The sequence below is a fragment of the Choloepus didactylus genome, chromosome 2 (genome assembly GCF_015220235.1).
Source record: "Choloepus didactylus isolate mChoDid1 chromosome 2, mChoDid1.pri, whole genome shotgun sequence".
Classification (NCBI taxonomy): Eukaryota; Metazoa; Chordata; class Mammalia; order Pilosa; family Megalonychidae; genus Choloepus; species Choloepus didactylus.
In genome coordinates, this window is record NC_051308.1 from 223725363 (window position 1) to 223751153 (window position 25791).

The 25791-nt window shown below is 54.1% G+C and overlaps 3 protein-coding genes across 16 annotated transcripts in view; 1 reads left to right on the forward strand and 2 right to left on the reverse strand.

The window, feature by feature from the left end:
* The window catches only part of UBXN11 (UBX domain protein 11), a 34764-nt gene extending 14757 nt beyond the window's left edge, over positions 1 to 20007 (forward strand). For 3 of the 13 annotated variants that reach the window (XM_037828072.1, XM_037828074.1, XM_037828076.1), the window contains 11 exons: positions 3570 to 3670; positions 4186 to 4240; positions 4784 to 4860; positions 9567 to 9693; positions 16095 to 16411; positions 16740 to 16817; positions 17872 to 17989; positions 18112 to 18215; positions 19425 to 19498; positions 19575 to 19715; positions 19795 to 20007. In XM_037828072.1, coding sequence (XP_037684000.1) covers positions 3570 to 3670; positions 4186 to 4240; positions 4784 to 4860; positions 9567 to 9693; positions 16095 to 16411; positions 16740 to 16817; positions 17872 to 17989; positions 18112 to 18215; positions 19425 to 19498; positions 19575 to 19715; positions 19795 to 19993 — 1391 coding nt within the window. In that variant the 3' untranslated portion in view covers positions 19994 to 20007. Of the gene's footprint in view, positions 1 to 3569; positions 3745 to 4185; positions 4241 to 4783; positions 4861 to 9566; positions 9694 to 16094; positions 16412 to 16739; positions 16818 to 17871; positions 17990 to 18111; positions 18216 to 18963; positions 19134 to 19424; positions 19499 to 19574; positions 19716 to 19794 lie in introns of those variants that run through there. The other 10 variants (XM_037828075.1, XM_037828077.1, XM_037828079.1 and 7 more) reach the window with 5 other exon arrangements.
* Positions 20008 to 20684: 677 nt separating this feature from the next.
* On the reverse strand, positions 20685 to 22161 carry SH3BGRL3 (SH3 domain binding glutamate rich protein like 3). Its single transcript, XM_037828085.1, has 3 exons — positions 22000 to 22161; positions 21263 to 21430; positions 20685 to 21137 (listed from the first exon to the last, which is right to left on the reverse strand). Exons 1-3 carry the CDS (start codon positions 22045 to 22047, stop codon positions 21072 to 21074), a joined length of 282 nt encoding a protein of 93 aa, XP_037684013.1. The 5' UTR covers positions 22048 to 22161; the 3' UTR covers positions 20685 to 21071.
* A 1266-nt stretch (positions 22162 to 23427) lies between these two features.
* CEP85 (centrosomal protein 85) overlaps positions 23428 to 25791 on the reverse strand; it is a 39810-nt gene continuing 37446 nt past the window's right edge. Inside the window, exons 13-14 of one of the 2 annotated variants that reach the window (XM_037828071.1) lie at positions 25476 to 25701; positions 23428 to 25097 (exon numbers count right to left, since the gene is read on the reverse strand). In XM_037828071.1, coding sequence (XP_037683999.1) covers positions 24937 to 25097; positions 25476 to 25701 — 387 coding nt within the window. In that variant the 3' untranslated portion in view covers positions 23428 to 24936. Of the gene's footprint in view, positions 25098 to 25475; positions 25702 to 25791 lie in introns of those variants that run through there. The other variant, XR_005215458.1, reaches the window with a different exon arrangement.

A 25791-nucleotide genomic window follows, 5' to 3' on the forward strand; every position in this document is an offset into this window, starting at 1 on the left:
AATGTCAGCTTTCAATGGCCATCTTCAAAATGTCTCACATCTGCAGTTCTTCTGGTCCTTCTATTTGTGAGCTTTTATAAGACTCCAGTGAACTAATCAAGGCCCATGTTGAGTGGGTGGGGCAACACCTCCATGGAAATATTCAATCAGAAGTCACACCCTAACCAAAAGTGTCACTCACAGTTGGGTGGGTCACATCTCCATGGAAACAACCTAATCCCAGTATCCCGGGAGACTGGATTAAAAGATCATGGTGTTTTCTTGGGGAACATAATATATCCAAACTGGTACATTCCACCCCCTGTACCCCAGAAAAACATGATCTTTCCATATACAAAATACATTCATCCTATCACAATATCATAGAAACTTAAATCATTTCAGTAACAGTAGGTAAGTACAAGATCCCATCAAAATCAGTTACAGGCATGGTCTATCCTAAGGCATAATTCCCCTCTGGCTGTGGACCTGTGAAACTTAGAACAAGTTATGTACTGCCAATATACAAAGGAGGGACAGTCATAGGATAAATATTTCTGTTGCCATAAGGAGAAACTGAAAGGAAAACAGGGTTAACAGGACCAAAACAGTTCCTAAAACCCTCAGGACAAACTTCATCAGATTTCAGTCTGGTAGTCATTTAGAGAATGATGTTTTATCCTTGGGGCTTGAGAGAGCCGGAGTCCAACCCTTTCTAAGGGCCTTTGTGGCAGCTCTTTTCTCTCCAAAGGCTAGGGTAGTGCTCCAACATATCCCTTTGGGGAGACCACCTTCTCAGCCCCACCCTCCTCAAACATCAGGGTACCACCCGGACTCGGCCTCTCCAGGGCAAAGGCTCTCCCTTCTCCAAACAGTGGGGTGGCGGCCAGGCTCTCCCCAATCCCTGGGGAATGCGCTCCACCCTCTCTGGACCTGGGGTGGGAGCACGCATCCTGAGCAGCAAGGCGGAAGGCCCGCTCTCAGTCTCCGGGGCAAACTTATCCTTTCCACGTGCATGGGCTCCTCCGCTCTCTCAGCCCGAGATTTCTTGACTCCAGACCTCAACCTCCATGGCTCTGTCTTTGAAGAAATTTTTCCTTCAATTTGTCCCTTTTCCATTCCCTCTAGTCCAGACCGGCAGTGGCTTTGTCTATACAGATGTCACAAAATTTCTGTAGGCTTGGCATGTAGTTTACAGGGGTCAAAACCATCAGACAATAGGACTTTCCACAAATCCTTTCTGGATAACTCCATCTCTAATCCTGGCTTGTACTGAAATGGCCACCAGTTTCCATGTTTGGTTAAATCCTTACGTGGGGCTGTAGCCTCTGGGGTCTCACTCTCTGGAAGCCTGGAATCGTCCAAACTATCAGTTTCTGGTTTCTTTGCACCCAAGAGTTCATTTCTCAGCTTATCTCTGTCCTGTCGCATTTTACTATAAACTGCAAGTAGAAGCCAGGCTATATTCTCTACACGTAGTCTGCAGATCTCCAACTAAGTATCCCAGCTCGTCATTTCAAATTCTGCCTTCCATGTGACACAAGGCACAATTTTTCCAAATTCTCTGCCACTTTAAAACAAGGATCACCGTTCTTCCAGTTGGCAATGACACGTTCATCATTTCTGCTCAAGGCCTCATCAGAAGTATCTTTAGAGTCCGTATTTGTACCAAGAGTCTCTTGAAAGCATTCTAGGCCTTTTCTGTCAAGCTCCTCACAATTCTTCCAGAATCTTCCCTTTATCCATTAAAAAAGCTGTTCCAACATGTTTGGTATTTGCAAACTCAGCAACACCCCACTTCTCTGGTACCAAAATCTGTTCTGGTTTGCTAATGCTGCCGTTTTGCAAAACACCAGAAATGGATTGGCTTTTATAAAGGGGGTTTATTTGGTTAAAAAGTGACAGTTTTAAGGTCATAAAGTGTCCAAGTTAAGGCATCGACAACAGGGTACCTTCAATGGAGAAAGGCCATTGGCATCCGGAAAACCTCTGTTAGCTGGGAAGGCACGTGGCTGGCGTCTGCTTGCTCCCGGGTTGCATTTCAAAATGGTGTTCCCCAAAATGTCAGCTTTCAAAGGCCGTCTTCAAAATGTCTCTCAGCTGCAGTTCTTCTGGTCCTTCTATTTGTGAGCTTTTATAAGACTTCAGAGAACTAATCAAGGCCCATGCTGAGTGGGCGGGGCCACAGCTCCATGGAAACAGTCAGAGGTCACACCCTAACCAAAGGTGTCACTCACAGTTGGGTGGGTCACATCTCATGGAAACAACCTAATCCCAGTATCCGGAGAGACTGCATTAAAAGATCATGGTGTTTTCTTGGGGGACATAATATATCCAAACTGGCACACTTATTGACAAGACTACGTCAAGGTGAAGTGACCTATATGTTACACCGCTTACTAGTGGTGTGATGTTTGACAAATTGCTTAATCTCTCTGTTCCTCCATTTCCTAAAGGTATGATAACAGTTTATTTTCCCTCATAGGCGTATTTTGAGGTTTACATGAGTTGATATATGTAGTGTTTAGTGTTATATAAGTGTTTACTGCTGTGTTTTTTTTGCAGTTTTATTGAGATATATTCACGTATTATGCAATCCATCCAAAGTATATAACCAGGGGCTCACAGTTATCATTACATAGTTGTGCATTCAATACCACCATCAATTTTAGAACATTTTCATTACTTGAAAACAAAAAAAAACACACACACAGAAAACATCCCATACCCCTTTCCCCCTCTATTATTAACCCATAGTATTAGTGTGGTACATTTGTTACTATTGATGAAAGAATATTAACATATTACTGTTAACTATAGTCCATAGTTTGCAATAGGTTTGTTTTTTCCCACATACCAATCTATTATTAAATTCCTTGTAATAGTGATGTGCATTTGTTCTAGTTCATGAGAAACAGTTTTATATTTGCACCATTAATAACACTCTCGTCCACCATAGGGTTCACTGTGTTATACAGTCCCATGTTTTATCGTCTAGCTTTCCTTCTAGTGACACATACGTGATCTCTAAACTTCCCCTTTCAACCACAATTACACACATAATTCAGTGCCATTAATTACACTCACCATAATGTGCCACCATCACATCTGTCCAATTCCAAACATTTAAATTCAACCTAGTTAAAAATTCTGCACACATTAAGCATCTGCTCCCCATTTCCTATCTCTTGGTAACCTATATTCTAGGTTTTATCTGTATGAGTACTTATTATAATAATTAGTTCATATTAGTGAGAGCATATAATACTTGTCCTTTTGTATCTGACTTATTTCAGTCAACATAATGTCCTTAAGGTTTATCCATGTTGTTACTTGCTTCTGGACTTAATTCCTTCTTCCTGTTGGATAACATTCCATTGTATATATATACCACATTTGTTTGTTCATTAGGTTGATGGACCCTTGAGTTGTTTCCATTTTTTTGGCAATTGTGAATAATGCTATGAACATTGTTGTACATGTTATTACTTTTATTTCTGCCCCTGGGGATCCCTCTCTCCTTCCTTTGGGGCCCCATACCTCAGCTTCTGCTCTGGGCCTGGGCTGCAAAGAATTTATCTGGTTGACAGGCCTTGCATCCCATGACTCAGACCTGATGGTCTCCATGACGAGGAAGTTGCAGGATCTAGAGCAGCAGGTGAAGAGCCAAACTGCTGAGATGCTGTCCAAGGTGGGATCCCAGGCAGGAGAGGACCAAGGTCCAGTCTGCAGCGTGCAGGGGCCCAGGTTGGGGCAGCCAGAGAGGTCAGTGTTTGGGCCAGAGTGGATGGGTTCTAAGACCACTTCCCCACTGAACTGCCGAGTCTGAGGGCCAGTTCTGGGTCCCTGTAATCCTGAGTAGAGGTTAGGGGCCTTCCCCACAGCTGAGGAGGGTCCGGTGGATCTTGGACTGGATGCAGCAATGGGCCACTGAGTGCTGTATTCCCAGATGCTGGTTGGGTCACCTCAGGTGTGTATTACCCCTTTCCCCCACTTTAGTAGGAACCACAGGGGTTATCTGAGATGCAGGAGCAGTGGCTGTGCTCAAGGGTGTTGGGGACAGGGACTCCAAGCTCCCTTGAAGCCCATGTAGGCAAAACTTCTGGATCTTCCTGTCTGGAAGGGGCTCAGACCCCATCCCCACCTACTCCCCTAGGCTCTGGGAACTACCAGGCCTCGCACTGACACTGTGTCTTGCTGCTGCAGGATCAGAAGATATTGGCCCTGGAGGACTTGGTGCAGAGCCTCCAGCAACACCAGGGTAAGAGGTTCTCTCGGATGGTACCGTCTGGGTAAGGCACCTCCCCTGGGCCTGCAGCTCATGGGAGCTCAGTGACTTCCGGGCATCATGACTCCGAAAACATCAAGCTGGCTCCTGTGGTGGGGCCTGAACAGCTGAGCCCAGAGGGGGGCAGGGACACATCCAGGACAGTGCTAGAGTTACTTGCCACCCTCCTGGGTAGGCCTGAGTCCCCGAGTGCAGAGAGAGCCCGACCCTGAGCACAGGGTGCACCTCTAAAGTGCAGAGGAAACAGCTCTATCCATGCGACCTTGCAGTCCAAGGGTTGTGCCGCCTCCTGAGAATCATGCAAGGCATCCCCTCACGAAATCAGGTGGAGAAGCCAGAGAGACGGGGCCCGGCGGCAGTTCTCGGGGGGTCCCTAGCATTCTCAGAGGAATGGGGAAGTGTTGAAGGGCAGCTTCTCCAGGTGACCCTCAGAGCAGGCTCTGGCCCAAAGCCAGAGGTGGCCTGGCAGCCTCTGTGCTGGGTCAGCCGAACCCCTACCCCTGTCTTTCCCTGAAGGTGAGGTGACCCTGCAGCGGCAAGAGGAGCTGGAGACGATGTGCATGCAGCTGCAGCGGCAGGTCGGAGAGATGGAGGTGAGAGAGGAGGACCAGGTTGAAGCTGGCCGCCAGCCAGCAGTCCCCCAGTCTGGGCTATCTGCACCTCAGAAACTGGGTCAGACCCCACAACCAGGGTCCCTCCCCTATGTTTCCCTGAGGATTAAGCCGGAGTTTCAAGAGCCAGGAAGGTGTCTGCTGCCAAGGCATACTCCTCCTTTTGGGCCTGAACCAAATTTCAAACATGCTACTTCTCTGCTTAAATAGCCCTCAGTGGCTCCCCAGTGCCCCTGGGTTAAAATCCAAAGCCTTTCCCATGGCCTCTGTGGGCTAGCCCCTGCCTACCTCCTCAGTCTCATCTCAAACCCTTCTCCCTGTCACCCTCTACCTGCCAGCCATGGGACCCTGCCTGTGGTTCTTTGCCACATCAAGCTCTTCCCCCTTCAGGACCTTGCTGCATGCAGTTCCTTCAGCCTGAGATGTTCTTTCCTGCCTTTGCCTGATCATTTTTCTCTCATCCTCAGTGTGAGATCAAGATCATTTCCTCAGGGACCCTTCCTGACCTCTGTCCAAGCTAGGCACTCTGTTATGTACTTTCTTAGCACCTCTTTTCTTTTTCCCTCAACCAGACCATGAAGTCTACAAGGGAGGGACCACTTCCTTCATGATCTTTGCTGCACCCCCAGTACCTAGCACAGTGTCTGGCGAAACCTGTTTACTGAATTGGTCAAGACCATCCACTGCCTTTGAAGGGGGCATCTCACTCACCCAGTGATTTGGCTACACTGGGCACACTTTGCTTTTATTCCCTCACTCCTCAAACAGCATTAACCAATGTCCAGGTGTAGGCCAGGACATTATTCAGACCCAGCCTCCACCTCTGAGTGTGACGGGAGAGACGGGCATGGAAAGGAATCCAGGGCTGAGTGCCAGGTTGGGGTCAAGGGAATCAGGAAGGAGGGAAGGATCTGTGCTAGGGGCTGGAGCATGGGTAGGGGTCAGTAAGGAGGGGCACTAGGCACAAGAAAGGGCCCCAGCGTGCTTCCTCAGTACTCCTCACCCTCTCTTGGCCCTGCTTGAAGTTCTTTCTGGGGTCTGACCGCTCTCCCTCTCCAAGCAGGAGCTTTCTAAAGCCCCAACCTCATGTAAGGCCACAGAAGCAAACCCCCAAGCCTCAGCTTAGCTGAGGGCCCTTCCCTCTCTGGGTCTGTTCATACCTGGGGCCGTGAGTAAACATAGCTGCTCAAAAGCTGCCTGCCAGGAGCCTCTGGGAGCCCATAGGGCCTCTCTGAGAAGCTGTGGCAGGAGGGGAGGGCCACACCTCAGAGCCTCAGGGGAGCATGGCTGGTTCACACATTCATACATTCACACATCTATTGCTTCATTAATTTAGCAAGCTCATTCAAAGTATCAGCTGTGTGTCAGGCACCCCGTCAAGTACTGGGGTACAGTGTGAACAGTACAGACATGGCCCCTGTCCTCATGGAGCTTACTGTCTGAATGGGGAGACAGACATAAATAAATACTCAGAAAAATGCATAGTTACAGAGAGTGCTATGAAATAATTGAACGGGTGACACAACAGAGACTAACTGGGGGACAAGGCCTCTCTGCAGAGGTGATGCTGGAATTGAGAACTGGAGGCTGAGGAGGGGCACCTGGGAGACCAAAGGGATAAAGGGCCCCACCTTCTGCCACATACACTTGGCTTGCAGTCACTGGTTGTGGTGACGAGGGAGAGAAGGAGAAGATAAGAGGCTGAAGAGGCCGCCGGGCCAGTTTATGCAGGACTCGTACACTGTGAGGGATTGGATTCTGTTCTGAGAGGATGGGAAATCATAGAAAAGATTACCCTGCTATGTGGAGGTTGTAAGGGTTATAAGGGTTCCAGAGTGGAAGGATGTCCTGCCCTGATCAGGATGGCAGAAAATGCAATAGGAAGTGATGGCCTATGCAAAAGAGAATATTAAAGCATAAGAAACCATTAGTGAGGAGGAAAGACATGGGCTATACCAGACAAAGATTTTTTAAAAATGGTCCTTTGTGCTGGGACAACTGGAAATCTGCATGCAAAAGAAGGAAGGTGGACCCCTATCTCACACCATATACAAAAATTAATTCAAAGTGGATCAATGACCTAAATATAAGAGCTAAAAGTATACAACTCTTAGAAGAAAACAGAGAGAAGTATCTTCAGGACCTGGTATTAGGCAATGGATTCTTAGACTTTATACTGGAAGCATGAGCAACAAAAGAAAAAATAGATAAATGGAATTTCATTAAAATTAAAAACTTTTGTGCATCAAAGCACATTATCAGGAAAATGAACAGATGACCTACAGAATGGGAGAAAATATTTGGAAACCATAAATCTGATAAAGGTTTAATATCCAGAATGTATAAAGAATTCCTACAACTCAGTAACAAAAAGGACAAACAACCCAGTTAATAAATGGGCGAAGGACTTGAAAAAGCATTTCTTCAAAGAAGATATACCAATGGCCAATAAACACATGAAAAGATGTGCAACATCATTAGCCATTAGGGAAATGCAAATCAGACCCACAATAAGATACCAGTTCAACATCCCAGCAGAATGGCTATTATTTAAAAAATGAAAATAACAAGTGCTGATGAGGATGTGGAGAAATAGGAACTTAAGTACAAGGTTGATGGGAGTGTAAAACTGTACAGCTGCTGTGCAAAACAGCTTGTTGGTTCCTCAAAAAGTTACACATGGGATTACCAAATGACCTGGCAGTCCCACTTCTAGGTATATACCCAGAATTTAAAGCAGGAATGTGAACAGATATTTGTACACCAGTGTTCATAACAGCATTATTCACAATAGCCAAAAGGTGGAAGCAACCCAAATGCCCAACAGCAGTTGAATAGATAAACAAAATGAGGGATATACATACAATAGAATATGACTCAGCCTTAAAAAGGAATGGAGTTTGATACATGCCACATCATGTTGAGTGAAATAAGTAAGACACAAAGGGACAGATACTGTACGACTGCACTTATTTGAAATAGCCAGAGTATGCAAACTCAGAGAGAGAAAATCGAGTACAGGTTTCCCAGGGGTGAGGTGTGGGGAGGGGAGTTAATGAACAATGGGTGTAGGGTTTCTGTTTGGGGGGATGGGAAGGTTCTGGTAACCGATGGTAATAAGGGTAGAACAACATAAATATGACTAATCCCGTTCAATGGTATGCTTGGGAGTGGTTGAAATGAGAAAGTTTATGTTGTATATATATATATCTCCACAATTTAAAAAACAGTGTCTAAGGAGACAATGATAATTAAATGCAATACATGATTCTAGACTGGATCTAATACTGGAGGAGAAAATGCCCAAAAGGATGTTATTGGAATATAGGAAAATATTGGGATATAGACTATATGCTTTATATTCATGTTAAATTTCTTCAACTTGATAACTACCAAAGGTGGTTACATAAGTGAATATCCTTGTTCTTAGAAAATCTACATGGAAGTATTAAGTGTTCAAGGAACTAGATATATTCGAGCTCCTTACAAGTGTTTAGAAAATAGATGATGGATGGATGGATGGGTGGATAGAAAGATAGACAGTAAGAATGGTACAGCAAATGTGGCAAAATGTTAAAAGATGGTGGATCTAGGTCTGGGTATTTGGTTGGGGGTGTATGTTGGAAATTCTTTGTATGGGTTTTGTATTATTTTTGCAACTGTCCTATACGTTTGAAATGATTTCAAAATTAAAAGTTAAAAAAAAAAAGAATGAAAAGGGGCAGCAGGTAGAAGCAGCTGTTTTAATTGTCCAGGGGAGAGATGATAGTGGCTTGAACTAGGATGGTAGCGGAGGGGACGGAATGAAGTCTGCTTTGGAGGTGGCACTCACAGGCCTAGTGGATGGTCAGAGGTTGTGGGTCATAGAGAGGAAAGGGTCATGGATGATTCTAGGTGGCTGGGGGTGCCATTTACTGAGACAGGAAAAGCTGCTGGGGACAGGGAGTCATGACTGCTTGGGACGAGTTACTTTTGAACTGCCTGTTGGACGTCTGAGCCTGGAAGTGAGGGTGAGACCTCATAGATAGAAATTTGGGTACAATAGGGGAGAGAGTGTAGATAGAGAAAAGAAGAAGGCTGAACCCCGAACCCCTCTAACGTTCAAAGGAAATGAAAAAGGAAGAGCCTGTGTGGAAAGTGCCGAGTCAGAAGCGTGCCCATGGCTTTGGCAACATGCCGGTGGTCTGGTGGCTGCACCAGGAGCAGGTTCAGTGCGTTGTGGAGATGGAGGCCAGGGCAGAGCGGGTGGAGGAAAGAGAGATAAGGAAGTGGCAACAGGAAGTGTAGGCAACTCACAAGTTTTCCTGTGGCTGAGGGGGCGTGAGGCCAAGCCCCAGTGGAGCCAGCCAGTGGGGGGCCACACCCAAAGGGCTCCCCACAGTTGCAGCCGTAATGGCTGACTTTGTTGAGCTCTTAATTGTGCACATCACTATGCTAAGTACTGGACAGGAATGACCTTACTGAGTCACCTCACACTCCTTATGGGGGCAGGTGGTGTCACTCCATTTTACTGAGGAGGAATTTGAGGTTCTAGGAGATGAAGTAGCTTCCCAAGGTCACACAGCCGGGTAGTGGCCAAGATCTGCCCTCCGTCCCTTTTGTCCAGTCAGCCCTTGAGGCTGGGGGCTGGGCCGGTGCTGCCTTTTCCCTGACACTGCCCGTGGCCTCTCCCCCTTCTCTTCCCGCAGCGTTTCCTCAGTGACTACGGCCTGCAGTGGGTGGGCGAGCCCATGGACCAGGAGGACTCGGAGGTCAAGACAGACTCAGAGGAAGGCGAGAGAGACTGGAAGACGACCAAGAAGTTCTGGAAGCCAGGTAGAGTAGGAGGTCCTGCCACAGCCCCTCCCACAGGGAAGTCTCCAACAGCTTCCAGTTGGCCAGCAGCCCTCCAGAGGCCGTCTTCTTCACGTCCCTGCCTCCAAGCACCAGGTTCCCCACGGGTAGCCCACACCTTGACCCAGGGCAGCTCAGGAAAGGCCTCAGCCTTCGTCACTGACCACCTGACCTGTCAGCCAGTTTCTTCCTCTGGCTTCACCTCAGACTCTCTGCTTGCTCGTCTTCCAAAGACTTCAGAGACCTAGAGGTACAAGACATAGTAAGACCTCATTTGCTCCAGGCTCTGTGGTTTACAAAATGTCATCCGTTCAAAAGCCGTTGCCTTTAAAAAAATTCCTCTGCTTTGGCAGCCAGCTCCTCCATTCCCAGGGTGGGTCTCCTCATTGGAATCCCTTCGTGGGTTCATTTATGAGCCAGACCATCAAAATCTATCTGCTGCTGTGGGACTCCCACTTCATCTTATTTGTAACTTGACCGTTAGGATCTAAGGGGACTACACCCCACCATACCCTCCTCCTTAGTCTTGAGGCCATAGAACTGCCATTTCTGAAAGTTGGTTCTACCTTCCAAGAGTGGAGGTTGTTTCCAGAAGATACTGGATCTGGAGATAGTTAAACTTGGGTCCTCATTTCGACGCAATGGCCTGTTCCAGGTGTGACTTGGGCAAGTGGCTTCTGTCCTTTGAGCCCCAAGTTCCTCATCAGTGAAATGAGGGTGCTGCTATTCCCCTGAGAGTTAGGAGTGAGTGAGTGAACAGAGCACCTGGCCCTGGCCTCGCACGGAACAGGCCCAAAAAGTAGGAGCTCTTGTTGTTTCCAGAGTCCTTGAATCGCTGGCAACCTCGGGAAGGCGAGGTTAGCTCCTGAGGGGGAACGCTTGGAAGGTGACAATGAACTCTTGATTTCCTAAGTTTCCAGATACAATATATGAGATTCCTACCTCACACTTATGCCTGGGCTTTGGCTGGCACCCCCTAAATTGCAAGGCTTGTTCTAAAAACATCACTTCTGTATGCACATTTGCAGCTTTCAAAGAATTTTCTAAATATCCTTGACCCGGGCTAGGGGTTATTCTGTTTTACACATGGGCAAATTGAGGCCTGATGGAGTCTGAAGACTGACTGCCGAGTGGAGAACATTACAGTAATTGGACAGAAGGCAATGCTGATGGGGATGGTGAGAAGGGGCAGAGCAGGGGTCAGGATAACGCAGGCTGCATGGCTGTGGGGGAAGATGCTGAGTCCATTTGGGACATGGCAAAGCTGGGAGCGATGCTGGGAAGTGGTGGTGGGGGTTGGCTCTTGCTACTCCCAGGATGATGTGGGCCTGGGCATGCCACCCTCTCACACATGCTGTCTGGACCTTGGCACGAGGGAGTGCTGTGGGAAGGGTTCCCCAGGGAACCCCACCCAGCTGAGAGGCAAGGCCCTGTCAGGTGCTGTAAAAATATCTGTTCTTGGAGGGTTGGGGCGGAGGCCTGCCAGCGTGGCACCTGGGCCCCTGCTGTGGCAAGCTCCTCTCAGGCCCTGCCTCTTGTTGGAAGGCAGCTTCTCTCCTGGCTGGCGGTGGGGGTGGGGGTGGGGGTCCCTGTTCTTAGGGGAGGGGGTCAGGCCAGATGTCTGGTCTCTGGCCTGGTTCTGTGGTTCCTACCCTCCAGAAATAAAAGCCAGCAGCTCCTGCTCTGCTCTGTCCTCTTTGTTTATGCTTTGAGCAAGGCTGGCTTTGAAGACACGTGCTTCATAGCTAAAGCAACTTGTGAAAGCCACTAACCGCTCTCTCTCAGAGGTCTCTGGCCGCATGCCCCCTCTGGCATCCTCTTCCTTCTTTTGCTTTCTGATTTTTCAGCATGGGAGGGGCCTTGATTTAGCTCTTCCGAGGAGATGAGCAACATGTTTTTCGTTTCTAGCAGTTTCTCCTCCTGGGACCCTCCACTCCTGCAACTTCTCCCCTTCCTCCCTCCTCCTCCCCGCCTTTAGTCCCCAGGTGCCTCAGAAGCTGCTTCCTGCTGGCTCTCATGCTCTGGCTCCTTTCTCTGACGCTCCCTCTCCCGTGGGCCCTGGGGCAGTAGGCCAATAGCTGGGTGAGTCAGAGTTTCTGTGTTAGGCCAAAGGGAGAGTGATTCGAATGTTCTAGAGCCAGAGGTTCACAGGCTTAGGGGCATTTGGACCCAGAGAGGAGGGTGCAGCAGAGGAGAAGCCTTGCAAGGGCTTGGCCTCAGGCTGGATCACCCCCCCCCCCCATCAGTATCAAATAGGGCGCTGTGCCAGGCGCTGCAGGCCATGCGGAGACTTGAAAGGTACAGTCCTGCCCAGGGCAGAGGCAGTGCGGCCAGGTGCCGAGCCTCGGGGCTGAGGGCTTCCGTCAGCTCTGAGTGCCTCATGCCCCCCACTGCTTCATCCAGTCCTTGCCCTCCCTCCAGGTCTCCCACCACTCGCTGCCACCCCCCACCCTCACCAGCTTCCCCACCAAGCCCCAAACTCCTGAGTCTGGCTGGGGCATGGTCGTCTCAGGGAGCCTCTTTCCTCCCCGGCTCAGGAAGCCGCACGGACTTGGTGGGCTGCAGCCCGCTTGACCGGACCCTGGGCCCACCCTTCAGCCCCTCAAACCGGCCTGGCGCAGACCCCAGGCAGGTTAGGCCCCTGCCACCCACCCTGCGCTCAGCCTCCGTTCCCTCGGCCCTGCCCTGCCTTCCTCTGAAGCGCCTCCAGCCATGGACTGAGTACGATGGACTGAGTACGACTGTGTGCCGGGCTCCATGCTGCCTCTGGTAGCTGCCCCAGGGCGCTGCTTTAGGGTGCGGGGTGGGCTCGGGGCCAACTCTGGTGTCCGTTTCCTCTCCCGAAACGAGGAGCACGGTGCGTGTGAAGTGCTTCTCCTGGCCATGACGGTTAGTCACTGTTAGCTGGCTGTCATCGTGCCAGTGCATGGCACACAGCCCAGGGCCCGGGCCACAGGTAGTGGCCGCTGTGCCCACAGTGCCCCTGCCTGGGCACACAGAGCATGTTTTGGGAAGATCAGCCTGTTCTCCGCTCACGATGGGGTAGGCAGGGGGCAGGGGGCGGCCGACACGGTGGTTGAAATAGGCCTGAGTTCAGATTCTGCCTCAGTCACAGGCTGCCTGTGGGCTCAGGTAGTGACCAGCCCCCTGGAGCCTGTTTTCTCCCCATTGGCTCCTCTGAGGGGCAGGGTGGATGTCAGTAAAGTCCTGGCAGGGCCTGGCTCACATGTGGGCCAAGAGAGCAGTTCCATTTCCTGTTGCAACAGTGTCTGCAGGAGGCGATGGGGCCAGGGTGGGGAGGCCGGAGGAACTAAGAGAGGCCGGGGTGCCCTGGCTGCCCCCTCGGTTCCTCACAGCAGCGGGTGGGCCTCCCAGCGACCAGGCAGGGCTACACTCACCCCTGACCACCGCAGGGCCTGGCCCACCACTGCCACTATCTGTTTGCTGCCCTGTCTCCTTCAGTCGAGTATGAGCCTGAGGAGGGCAGGGCCCTGGGCATGGGCGTCTCCAGGACTTGCCAGGCTGGGCAGAACCTGGGTGCTCCAGACATATTTACTGAAGGGATGGTCAGGCCCAGCCCTGCTCTCAGGAAGCACCCAGTGTGGTTGGAGACAAACAGGCAAACAGAAAACCACAGCAGCCGTTGACAAGGGCTGAGAAGTGGGCCCAGCGACCAGGAGGAGCCAGGGCCCAACCTCGAGGGAAGGAGGGCTTCTCAGAGGAGGTGGGGGAGCAGGAGGGGGTGTCAGTGACAACAGCAGCTGACATCTGCCAGGCACTTCCTCCTAGCCTCACAGCCACCCTGTGAAGTGCGGGCTGCCGTTGTCTTCATTTGACACAAGTGGAAGCCGAGCCACAGAAAGGGCGGCCCACCTGAGCGAGGTCACTCAGCTGGGAAGTGGCAGGGCCTGGCAGTGTGGCTCCAGAGCACGAGAGGAGGAGCGTGTGAGGACAGGCCTGGCTCTGAGGGCCTTGGGCATGGGGCCGAGGAGCTCGGACTTGCGCTCCCTGCTCCCCTTTATAATATAATCATGTCCTCACAAAGGTGGCACTGCCTTCCTCCCTGGAAAGGGACCCCAGCGACCAACACCGAGGGCAGCCTGCATGGTTACTGAGAACACAGGCCTTGAGTCTCTGGGCCCTGCAGCAGGTGACCCTGGGTCTCTCACTGTACAAGGGCCAGTTTCCTCGTCTGTAAAAACCTGCCTCGTGGGTGCCTGGCGTGGCGGAAACACACTGAATCATTTACAGACAGGTTTGCTGGATCTTGTGGGCAGGGGTTCTTGTCTACCTGTTCTATGAGGAGAAAATCTGAGCCTCACAGAGGAAGTGCCTCACCACCCTGTCTGTCTGCTGCTCAGGGCAGAGTCGGGCAGAGCCAGGACTTGACCTCTGACCTGCCTCACCGTGGGCCTCTGCCGGGCACTCCCGGGCGAGTGAGCTCCTGGCTGCACAAGGCCCTGCTGGCTGGGTGGCGACACCTGGGCTCTCCCCGCCTTATTCCCTCAGCCCTGCCTTGCCCAGAGCTGTGACTCCTTTCCAGACCCCTTTGTCTTGCTTCTGGTCTGTGGGGTCCAACACCTGCCTGGTCCACCCTGCTTTCATGCCTGCTGAGCCCTAGCTTAGCTGGTGGAGAGCCGTGGGCCTCAGTTTTCTTGGCAAACTTCTCTTTTCCCCTCATTATTTCTTGGCATCCTCCCCTGGGCTTCCACCTGTCCCCTCCCCTGCAGCCCCTCCATCTACCGGCTCCCTGGAGAAGCCCTGGCCCCGGGAGGCAGCTTGGGGCAGCGGGGGGAGCACTGGATTAGGATGGGAGTATCTGAGCCCCTGGGCTCCGCTCCATGTGGTCTGCTTTGGCCAGTCAAAGGACCTCTCCGGGCCTCACTTTCCCATCTAAAAGACTAAAGGTGAGGGCCGGTGTTGAAGGGGAGAATCTTTACTGTTGTTTTTTTAGGTTTGTTGGTTTGTTCTTAAAGTAGTGGTTAAAGAAAAACAGTGTCTTGATATTGTTCTGAATCCAGACATAGCAAGGATGCCCAGGATGTTCTGTGCTTGGTTTTCCTGTCAGCCTCTCCTGTTAATCTTAGGGATGCTGGGGGACCCCAGGAAAGACGTGGGGGCAGGTGTGGCCCCTTCAACGGTAAGGGATGTGGGAGAGGGGAAGGCCAGCTGGGGCCTATTTCAGCAGCTGCAGACGCAACAGGAAACCCAGCCACCCACACCCCCACTTCCCCAGCACAGCCGCTGTGCCATGTGGGGAAAGGAATTGGGTCCCCAGAATCCTGACCCACATCCTGCCACAGCCTGGCTGTCCTGGTGAAAAACGGCCTCCAAGAAGGCCCAGAAAGTCACGGGTGTGTTGCCTGCCGGGTGCGGTTACACCCTGGTGGACGGCTTTTTGGGGGGCCAGGTCCCTTCAGGAACTGCAGAACAGGCCTGTGCCCACTGGCGTCCCACCTGCTGGCTACCCCTTCTGCTCTGGCATCTGTGGTAGCTGTCCCCACCTCCCATTGTCACTCCCTGAAGCTTATGCATTGCTGGATGCAGGCACACTTTTCACAAGAGGAGGCCAAAGCTTCTGTCAGCCCCTCACAGGGGGTCTGTGACCCAGAAACACTTGCAGCACCTGAGGTCTGTCCCATATCTGTTCCATCCAGCAGCTGTGCCAACGTCCTCCCCAGTGGACACCTGTCCCCCACCCCCTCTCCTGATGGTGCAGATGGGTGGGAATAAAACAGACTGTCAGAGTCTGATGGGGCTCAAATCCCCAGCCTCTCTTCTGATTTACCAGCTGGTCCAGGGGGAGTCATTTTCCATCTCCCTGGGCCTGTTTCCTCACCTGTAAAATGGAGATCGGTAACAACTGCTTCATAGCCTCAGGGTTGGCCCAAGGATCATTTGTGGCAAGGTTGAGTTGGTAGCAATAGCCAAGGTGGATGGAGTGCTTTTCACGAGCTGACCCTCCAGGCCCTCCTGGGAGGGCTCTGTTGACGTCCTGTTCTAGGGGACGCTGCAGCCCGGAGCTTCCAAAGGCTTGACCAAGGTCACACAGCTCAAGGTGGAAGAGCTGGGATTTGAACCTAGACAGGCTTGGTCTAAAGCTGAAAACGCTGCCTCTGTGCTTTCCAGCTACCAGCCCAGTGACAGAGCTGGGCCCGAGTCCGGCTTCTACCACTTCCTGCTGTGTGTGCCTAAGCAAGTTGTTTTACCTTCTCTAACTCTGTTTCTTCGTCTGAAGAATGGGGATGACTACAGCTCCTACCACATAGGGCTGGGACTGAGGAGGGAATGTGATCAAGGATAGTAAGCCCCTAGCACATAGTAGGTGCTTAATAAAAGATAGCTGTTATTATCCAGTATCCATTGTCCTTCTGCCTCCCCAGGTGGTCACTTCAGGAGATGCTCAGGCCACTGCCCAGCATGGGGAGGAGACGGGCTGCAGCAGCCAGGGAGAGGGGCTCATGGGTGCCCATCCTCTTTGCCAGGGGACTCGGTGGTGCCCCCTGAAGTAGACTTTGACAGGCTGCTGGCCAGCCTGAAGGACCTCAGTGAGCTGGTGGTCGAGGGCGAGACCCAGGTGACTCCGGTGCCCGGGGGGGCGCGGCTCCGTGTCCTTGAGCCCATCCCGCTGAAGCTTTACTGGAACGGCATCATCATGTTCGATGGGCCCTTCCGGCCCTTCTACGATCCCTCCACGCAGGTAGGGGTGGGGACAGGCCTGAGTGATCCCTCCATGTAGGCAGGGACAGGGGACAGGCCTGCACACGCTTGGGCCACTCTGGGGCCCTTGCCTGCCCTCCATTAGTTGGGGGTGATGGGGCAAGCTACATGCTCTGTGGGGTGCCCAGGCCCAGGTGCTACATTCATGACTTGCAGGGGGCCCCCTCCCCACAAGTCCTGGGGCTGAGTGTTCCAGAGTGGGATCCACTGTTCAGCCCAGGGCCCAGGTCATGCTGTCCCACGAGGGAGCAGGGTGGGCGCACTGCCCAGGTCCAGCCAGGCCTCAGCCTTCCTCTCCCCGCCTGCAGCGCTGCCTCCGAGACATCTTGGATGGGTTTTTCCCTTCAGAGCTCCAGCGGCTATACCCTGATGGCGTCCCCTTTCAGGTGATGGGCTCCTCCTCAAACCACCCCCTCCCAGGGTGGGGATTTTGGAGGGGATGGGGCTAAACAGGGTTCACCCAGTCTGAGGTGGAGAGGCACTTCCCCACTCTCAGGGGACCCCAGTCTGCTGACCTCCAGGAGGAGGGGGAGCCTGAAGCCCACCTGGGAAGGGAGTGGGGAGGCTGCCGTGGCTGTGGTTGCCGCCTGGTGGGTGCTGACAAGTGGCAGAGCAGCAGACAGCACCCTCTGCTGGCGCCCTGAAGACACGGTCCTGGCCAGGCGGGACCGCCACCCTTGTTCCCTGCCTTCAGGACACCCTGACCACCTGGGGTCCCCGAGGAGTCTATGCCGAAGTGGCCCGGCTTTCCCCAGAGGCTCTTGGAGCCATCTGGTGGGGTGGAAGGCAGTGCTGTGGGCCACCAATGCGGAACCGAAGGGGGCAAGTGTTGGGACTGAAGGATCGGGCTGGAGGCATCCCCTGCTGGAGTGTGCAAGATGGAGCAGGCTGCGAGGGGAGCCCGCAGGGAAGTGTGCTCCAGAGTGTGGGTGGGTCAGTGCCACAAATGAGGACATGGGTCGGGGGGGGGGGGGGTGTTGTTGCTGCCACGGCTCCAAGAGTAGGTGAGTCTTGACTGGGGCGTTGGAGGCGGTCTGTGCTAAGCTGAGGCCCCAATGGGCCTCGGTGGGGCGAGCGAGGTAATCTGTGCAACATACTAGACAACAGCGGAGGCCTTGCCCTCCCTTGTACCCCCCTCCACTCCCTTCACGGTCAGCTCCTGAAGAGGGGCGGAGGATGTCGGTGCTGTGGCTCCAGCTGGCATAGATCAGGGGTGCTTGTAGGAAGAACAGCCCAGGTGGGTGAGAGCAGCATGAACTGTGGCTCCTCTGCTCTCTCCCAGGGCCTCAGTTTCTTCATCTGTAAAATGGGAATGATATTAGACCAACATTTGGGCCTGTTTCAAGGTCTGTGCTTGGGTTCTTTGTGGGCCACAGGGCTGGGAGTAAGGCCCAGGGCTGAAGTGCTCGGCCCATGGCTGTCTCTTTTCCATCTTGCCAGGTGAGTGACCTGCGCCATCAGATCTACCCAGAGGATGGGCTGGGCCCGTTCCCAGGTGAGGGCCGCGTGGTGGGCCGGCAGAGGATGCGCAAAACCTCGGACAGGATGGAGCACTCAGGTGAGCGTGGCCCTGAGTTGAGCCTGGTGGTTGGGGGGCCACACAGGCAGGCTCCAGGTGGCCTCCGCCGCCATCACTGGCAGTCCCTCCTTAGGCCAAGGCTCCCGATACCCTCCCTGCAGGCTCCAGGATGACAGCTGAGAAGTTTCTGAACAGGCTCCCCAAGTGTGTGATCCGGCAAGGCGAGGTGATTGACATCCGGGGCCCCATCCGGGACACCCTGCAGGTGAGGCCAGTCTAATCCCCCCTAGTTCTTTGGAGGTCTGCACCACTGCTGGAGCCGTGGCTTGTGTGAAGGTTCAGGCTTGGGGGGTCTCTGATGAGGGCCCAGATGGAGAGCTGAGCTGTAGCTGGTGAACGCTCGGGGCTGGGACCTGGAGAACAGCTGGGTTTTGGAGAGGAATGGCAGGAAGAGGGGAAAAGTCAGAATCCAGGACCCCTCGAGGTCCAGGCCAAAATACCCAATTCCATCTTGGATACTGCCTCCTGGTTATCCCCCAGGCCACTCAAACTCACCTCACAGAGCTCATGGTTCCCTCACCCCCCACCCTCTATCCTGCTGCTCCTCTCAGCTCTGCCCCTGTGGTAGGCACCAAGCTCCAATTTTCCAGGACCCCTCTGCCTCTTCACCCCCACATTGCCAAGTCCTCTCTGGGGCATCAGACTGCAGAATGTCCCCCAGATCCATCCCGTCTTCCCACTCGGCCCTCTCACCACCCCAGTCTAGGCCCAGGTGTCTCTGCCAGAGCCATGCCACCTCTCGCTGGCCTCCCAGCCTCCACTCCAGCCCCTGGCAACCATCTCCCCCAGCAGCCTACTGTGCTATTAAAAATGTGGCCCTTCCCTGCTGAAATCCTACAGTACTACCAGGGGTAAACCCAAGCTCCTAGTTCCAGCCCGCAGACCCATCATACATAGCAAGGCCCCTCCTGACCTCTCCAACCTGTTCTCTTCCGGGCCAACCGGATTCCCAGCTGCAGCCATGTGAACCGTTGGCAGTTTCCCAAGAGTATCACCTCCTCTAGGAAGCCTCCCCTGACCTCACGGTCTTTGCCCATGCTGTCTGGAATATCCCTGCTCTCTATTCCATTTCTAAGAACTCCTCAGCCTACTTTAGGCCTCAGCTCAGATGTCATTTCCCCAGGTAAGCTTCCCTGACCCTCAGGCCGGGTTAGGCACCCCTCCTGGTCATGATCTGTATGGGGTTGTCTCCTCCACTAGACTGAAGATCTCAGGGCTTCTTGGGGGAATGACACAGCCATCTTCCAGAGCCTCCCTCTCCTTAGGCCTCAGTTTACAGAAAGCTCCCTACCATTGGCCTACTGGCCTCATCTATCCCTGGCTGAGGCCAAGTTTCCTCTAAGGGTTGGGGATGTGGTGACTAGTGCAGTGCAGCATGGGGCTCGCTCTGTCCGTTCTCCATCACGCCTTCCAGAACTATTGCGCATTTCCTGCTCGGATCCAAGAAATTGTGGTGGAGACACCGGCCCTGGTTGCGGAGCGTGAGAGGTGAGGGCAGGGGTGGGGTGGGAGGGTAAGGGAGGCACTGGGCCACTGGGAGCGCTGAAGGCCTCTGGGCCCGCAGGAGCCAGAAGTCCCCTGGGACGCCAGCACCCCCTCTCTGCATGCTGCGCATCAAGTCCGAGAATGGTGAGCAGGCCTTCCTGCTAATGATGCGGCCTGAGGACACTGTGGGCGACGTGCGTGCCCTGCTAGCGCAGGCCAGGTGAGCGCCGGGCAGGGTCGGGGCCACAGGGGAGCGCTGGCTCCTGGGCCCGGCCTGATCTGCTCCGCCCTGTCTCCAGGGCCAGGGATGCCACCGCCTGCGAGATCTTCAGCACGTTCCCTCCCACGGTCTACGACGACAATGGGCTCACGCTGCAGGCCGCAGGCCTGGTGCCCAACGCGGCGCTGATGCTGCGGGCACGCCGGGCCCCGCCGTCTGCCCCCGAGGCTCTCCCCAGCCTCAGTCCCGGCCCGGGACTCGGTCCCAGCCCGGAATAAAGCGCCCGCCCCGACACCGCCGCTGCTTCGCGAGGCTCTCTTGACCAGGGAAGGGGCGGTGCCGACCCGCCCCTCGTAACTCGAGCCCTGGCTGTGGGCCTGGTCCCTAGGTCTTTGTCCTCCAGGATCCTCTGGGCTCACGAGGGCTAGGCGGATCCAGTAGAGGGAGGGAGGGAGCTGGTGGGGCTGGGCGTATTGCTCCCCCATCCTTACAGCCTCAGCTAGGGCTAGAGCCTCGAGGTGCAGCCAGCAGCTACCTGCACACTGCGCCAATGCTAGCCACAAAGGCATGGCCGCTACTCCCATGTCCCCAGGAGAGCAGAACTGCAGCTGGGCATCCAGCATCTCCCATGACTCACCCACTCTTAGCCAACTTGCTGGAACCCAAGCGGCAGCCACAGGGCACAGCCACATTCACAGACAGGCACGCAAACGTGCAGTACACACCAGGGCACAGGACTGTCACGGACACCACTGCATGCCTGTGGACTGGAGGGTGACTCACACACAGACTGTCTCCAGGAACCGCTGGTCCACACAGGTATGTCTGAGCCAGACATACATCCAAGCACATGCACCATACACTCAGACATGACAGACACAGGGAGCCAGTGCAAGCATCTGCCCATAGGAGTGCAGCCTCAGGAGTCACATCTACCAGGATGCCGAGGCCATAACCAAACAGACACGGTACCAATGCAATGGGACATTTAATTGTCTCTCATGTGCTTCCGGGAGGGGGACTGTGGGGCCTTTGGCAGAGCCCTGGCTGATGTAACCAGTGGAGGTGCCCATCAGCCAGCACTACGCAGGGTGGCAGCCCCAGGGCCTGGCTGGGGACAGCCAGCATTGGGGTTGCTGTTTAAGACAATATCTGAGACTAGAGGGTAAGGAATGTTGCCTTTGAATGGAAGACACGGGGCTACAGTCAGGGAGAAGGGGCCTGGGGTGACAGGGAGGCTCCAAGATCAGAAGGTTAGGAATGACAGGGAGTTGGTCACAAGGTCCTTCGTGGCCGGGCGAGGGCTTGGGGAATGTGGTGACGGAGTCTGGAGGGGGAACTGTGGGCTGGCCTGGCTCAGGCCAGTTTCAGGAACTCCTGCAGCGTGTTTTGTTCCACAGCCTCCACGAAGAGCTCATAGTCCTGGAGGAGGGGGAGTGAGTGGTCACTGAGGGCTCGTACCGGAGACCCCAGCACCTGATCTCAGGGCTGACCCTGGCTGGAGTCTTCCTGCAACACTCCCTCCATCCCCCAAGCCCCGGCCCTACCCCACAGTACTGGTCCCCGTTGACGATCTGGGGTGGGGTGGCCTTGGGGTTGCCCGCCAAGGCTCGCATCTCATCCCGCAGGGCATTGTCCTGGGAGATGTCCACCAGCTCGTACTGGATGCGCTTCCCGTCCAGGATGCGGGTCACCTCGCTCTGCTGGGACTTGATCTGGGGGTGGAGGGCGGCAGGGTCAGTGGGCAGGAGGATTTACAGAGGGAACCCTGGGCAGGGTGAAGGGCAGTGACCAGGAGCTTTTATATGCGTGAGGGGGTGGGGGGTGGGGCTGGAATAGGGCTCTGGCCACTGGTCACTTGGGAGGGCGAGTCAGGATGAGAGGGACCACCAACCGTGGGGAGGATTCAGAATGAAGGGCAGTGGGATAAGGTTCCGGGTGGGAAGAGCCAAGAGCTCCACGAAGGCCAGGCAGGCAGGCCTGGGTGGAGAGGTGGCAAGGGCCACTCCCACCCCACGCCCCCGCGGGTGGAAGTGGAGAAGGCGGAATAGGGATGTGATTCGGGTCGGACTGGTAGTGGGGGTGCCGGCAATGGGTGTCCGAAGGAAGGGGCCGGGAATGGGGTCACCAGCCCCGCCCCTGCAGTCGGGAGGCCGTGCCCAGCACCTCGTCGCCCCCCGCCCCACCCCCGTCCGGAGGGCGGCTCCCGGGCGTCCGGGTCAGGAGCACCCGGACTTGGGGTTCCTGCCCTCTTCCCCAGAGCTGGCCTCGGGCGCTCACTTACTTCGCGGGAGCCGGTGACCGACGTGCTGTAGACGCGCAGGCCGCTCATGTTGCGAGTGGACGGACTGGTCGACGGTCGGACCGGTGGCGGTAGCGGCAGCTGCACGGCGGGGAGACGACGCCGCCACGCTCGGGAGCGGTTTCCTTCCTGCTCAGCCCGCGAGTCACCGCTCGCGGGACCAATGGGTGGCGCGGGCAGGCGCGCGGCCGGGGCGGGGCCTACGCGACACCGCCCCGCGCGCCGGAGGCCCCCTCCCCTCCCCCTCCCCGGCCCGACGCCGAGGACCCTGGGCCCTCGCTGGACAGCCCCTGGTAGCTGCGCCTCCCTCCCTCCGGCTCTTCCCTGAACTGGGGCTTACGGAGTGAGGCAGGGGAGGGACCCGGTGGCAGGAGAGGCCAGGAGGGAAGGGGCAAGGCTTTGGCAAAGGCGTCCCCAGCCAGCCTTCACCCAGGTTGGGTTGGTGTTCCCAACAACCCACCTCCAGTGCCACCGTTAGTCCCCAAAAGGAGGTGCCACAATAATACAGCTCAGCTCCGGGCTCTGGAAGCTTGGGCCGTTTTCAAACTCAACAATCCCAAGCTCGGGAACCTTACTTAATCCAGGGACCCCCCACACACACACACACACCTACCCACCCCAGGAGACTGCCTTACAACCCTGGGGGAGGGGAGGCACACCAAAGCGGGAACAACTGCTCACTGGAGATTTTCCCAAGTTCTCCACTCAGGCAGGTTCAGACAAGAAAGGGTGGTGGCAGGAGACGGGCCACACCCTCAAGGAGCCAGATGGAGACCTAGGTAAGAGGCCATAGCTCTGGGAATGAGGAGGCAGGGACTGGTGTCGGGGCTCTGGCTGGCCCTTGTTAAAGATCCACAGCTGCTCCCAGCCCCCCGCTCAGCCCCAACTCCATGCTGGGGTTGGCCTGCAAACCAGCTACTGCTCCCAGCAAAAACTCAAGGGGTCCAGGGGAAGCAGGCTCCAGCAACCAGTCCAGCTTTGGAGACTCTATCTGGGGTCGGACATGATGGCCCCCAGAGGACTACAGGTCCGGTGCTCAGGCAGATAATATAGTCAAGGAAGAAACTCCCTGGGTGGGGCACCATGTCCTGCTTTGCTCTGCAAAAGCTATTTCCTCATAGCAACCCAGAAGCAGCAGACTTCCTCTCTGGGACGGCTGCTGAAACTCTTTATAGTGACAAATTTGCTCTATGATGCAGGGCAGCTTTGCCCAACAGTAAGGAGAGGAAGATCTTACTTGCCCTACAGAACAGCAGAGGAGCGGAAGTGGTAAGATGTTCTGACGCGAGGCTGGACCTGCTGAAGGTCCCTCCATGCCACTGTCTGGGGAACTTGGCCAAACAACTAGTCTTTGGCTCTAAAAAGCCAAAATGGGGGTGGCAAAGATGGAAGGCTAAAGAAAACTGAAGAGTCTGTTAAATATTTTATTTTGTAATCAAAATAGGCATTACAAACCAGTTGAAATAACCAAGATTCATACAAATAACTGTTTATAAACTTTACAAGGAAAAATACCCGTGTGTATAGTGGCTGGGCTCCCAACACAGGGTGGAGACCAACCAGGCGGCTCTGCTGTTAGGAGGCACTGCTGTTAGGAGGCAGAAGCCCAGAGGCTGAGGGGATGGGCGGGTGGGGCTGCTCTGAATGGAAGGGATAAGTCACTCCATAAATAAAACACAAACTTATAAAAACACTTAAGAAAGAGCCTCATTCATTCAGGCCCAGGAGTGAGGTCCAGGACACTGCCCTGATGGCCCAAAGCTTAGCAAAAATCTCATGGTGGCTGACTCTAGGATCCTAAACTGCTTAGTGCTCCCCCCATACTTGCACAGCCCCTGCTTTGCCTGCTCCAGATCTAGAGGAGGCCTGGGGCCTGCCAAAACAGCCAGACAAAAACAACTGTGAGATGCTCCCTCAACCAGGAGGCAAGAGAAACCAGAAAGCAGAGGGTCCAAAGGCCCGAAAGAAACAGAAACCAACCAACCAACACAAAATACTAAAAGCTATAACTTAAAGTTGAGCTGCACTGGGTACTCTGAACTCTCAAGGAGCCCAGAGCCAGAAAAGGGAAAGGACTCCCCCCAGATACAAGGGCATCTATGACGACCAGGCCTGGGCCCTAGCCCCAGGGAGAGTGAGCAGCTTATGACAGTTGCCCTAGGGCATTCTGAAGAAAAATCCTGCCCAAGCCCCAGAACCACAGAGAAGAGCTTGCACTCAAAGCCCAAGAAGGCAGCTGCCTGGAAGGCCTGAAAACGAAGAGGACTGTGCTAACCATAGGGTCAGGGCCCCAGGGGCAGAGGGCAGCAGGGTCTCTTTTAAAACGGCTTGTTGGGTAGATTAAGGAGGCCTTGCTACAATCCCTGAGCCCCCACCCTAGTGGGAACTTTGCTAACAAATGGATCACACCCTGAGGCTTCTGGGAGAACAAGAACCCAGAGGAAGACACAGTGGGACTGGGCCTGAGAAAACCCAGAAAGCCAACTCGGCTCCTAGGAGAGCTGGCAATGGACCTGAGAATTCTCAAATGGCCACTGGTACTGGTACTCAGACTTTCAAGGCCTGTCTAATGAGATCTGGGCATCTGCAAGACCAAGGTGTGGAGTGGGAATGAAACAAATAGATCCCAGAGGATGGAGAAGGGAGGTGAGCAGCCTAGGGCTGACTTAGTTGTTATCTCCAAAAGTTAATTAGTAACTCACCATCAAAGGGTGAATCAGGATGACAGAACAAACATCTAACAAGGCAAACCCAGTGTGGGGCAGGGTGGGCACAATTCCCTAATCAGTCCTTGGCTCCACAACATATTCTCACCTCCCCCTCTTCTCTCTGAGAATAGCAGCAGACAGTAAGCAAGAGATTGTCAGGGCAGGGATCTGCAGGACTGGGAAACAGGTCCTGTCCCATCCCTAGCATTCCTCACTGTGTGACACAGTTTTCACCCATGTCCTGGGCATATCTGTCTGACATGGTGGTCCTTAAGTCCTCAATGTCACGGCGCAGCTGTTGAACTTCCTCTAGTTTCCTCCTGATCACATCCAGTTTCTGCAGGTCTAGTTGAGTCCCTGGGTGTTGTGCAGCTGGAGAGAAGAGCATTTTAAGAGAAGGTTACTTGGTATGTCACTTAGGAGACATTTTCATATGGCAGGGAGTGGGGAGGCAGTGTGAAAGGTCTTAGGACGTGATACTTTTAAAAAGCAGCTGGAGATAGTGGGCTGATAACTTGCTGCCCAAGGCTCACTTTTTATTTGTCCTGTATGAAGGTGCCCCATGAGGGTGCCTGCTTCCAAAATACATTTACTGAACACCTAACTCTGTGAAACACAAACTCCCAGATAGTGGTGACCTGCCTAGGTAGCCCTGTTCACAAATTGCCATAAGGATGAGAAAGTCAGATGGAGATGAAGGGAGAATGAAGGCCCCTCTCTCCTGGGTCCCAGAACAGCCTGGGGACTCACAGTGAATGCCCAAGAGCAGGGAGAGATTGGGGTCATGGCCCTGGGCCCTCTGGGTTGCAATGCTGCAGACAGCCTGCAGATCTTGCAGGCAACTGGCCAACTCCTGGTGTAGCTCAAGTGCCAGCTGGGTTGTTTCGGGTGAAGGTGGAGTCTCTGGTTGGGCCTGGCGCAGGTGTTCTTGGAGTGTCAGATTCTTCTCAATCAGGTCCTGGTTTTGTATTGAAAGCTGAGCAGCAGAAAGACAAGCCACATTAACCCAGGTCCAAAAATAGGCAAGAGTATCTGTGCATGAGTGTATATGGGTGTGGATACATGT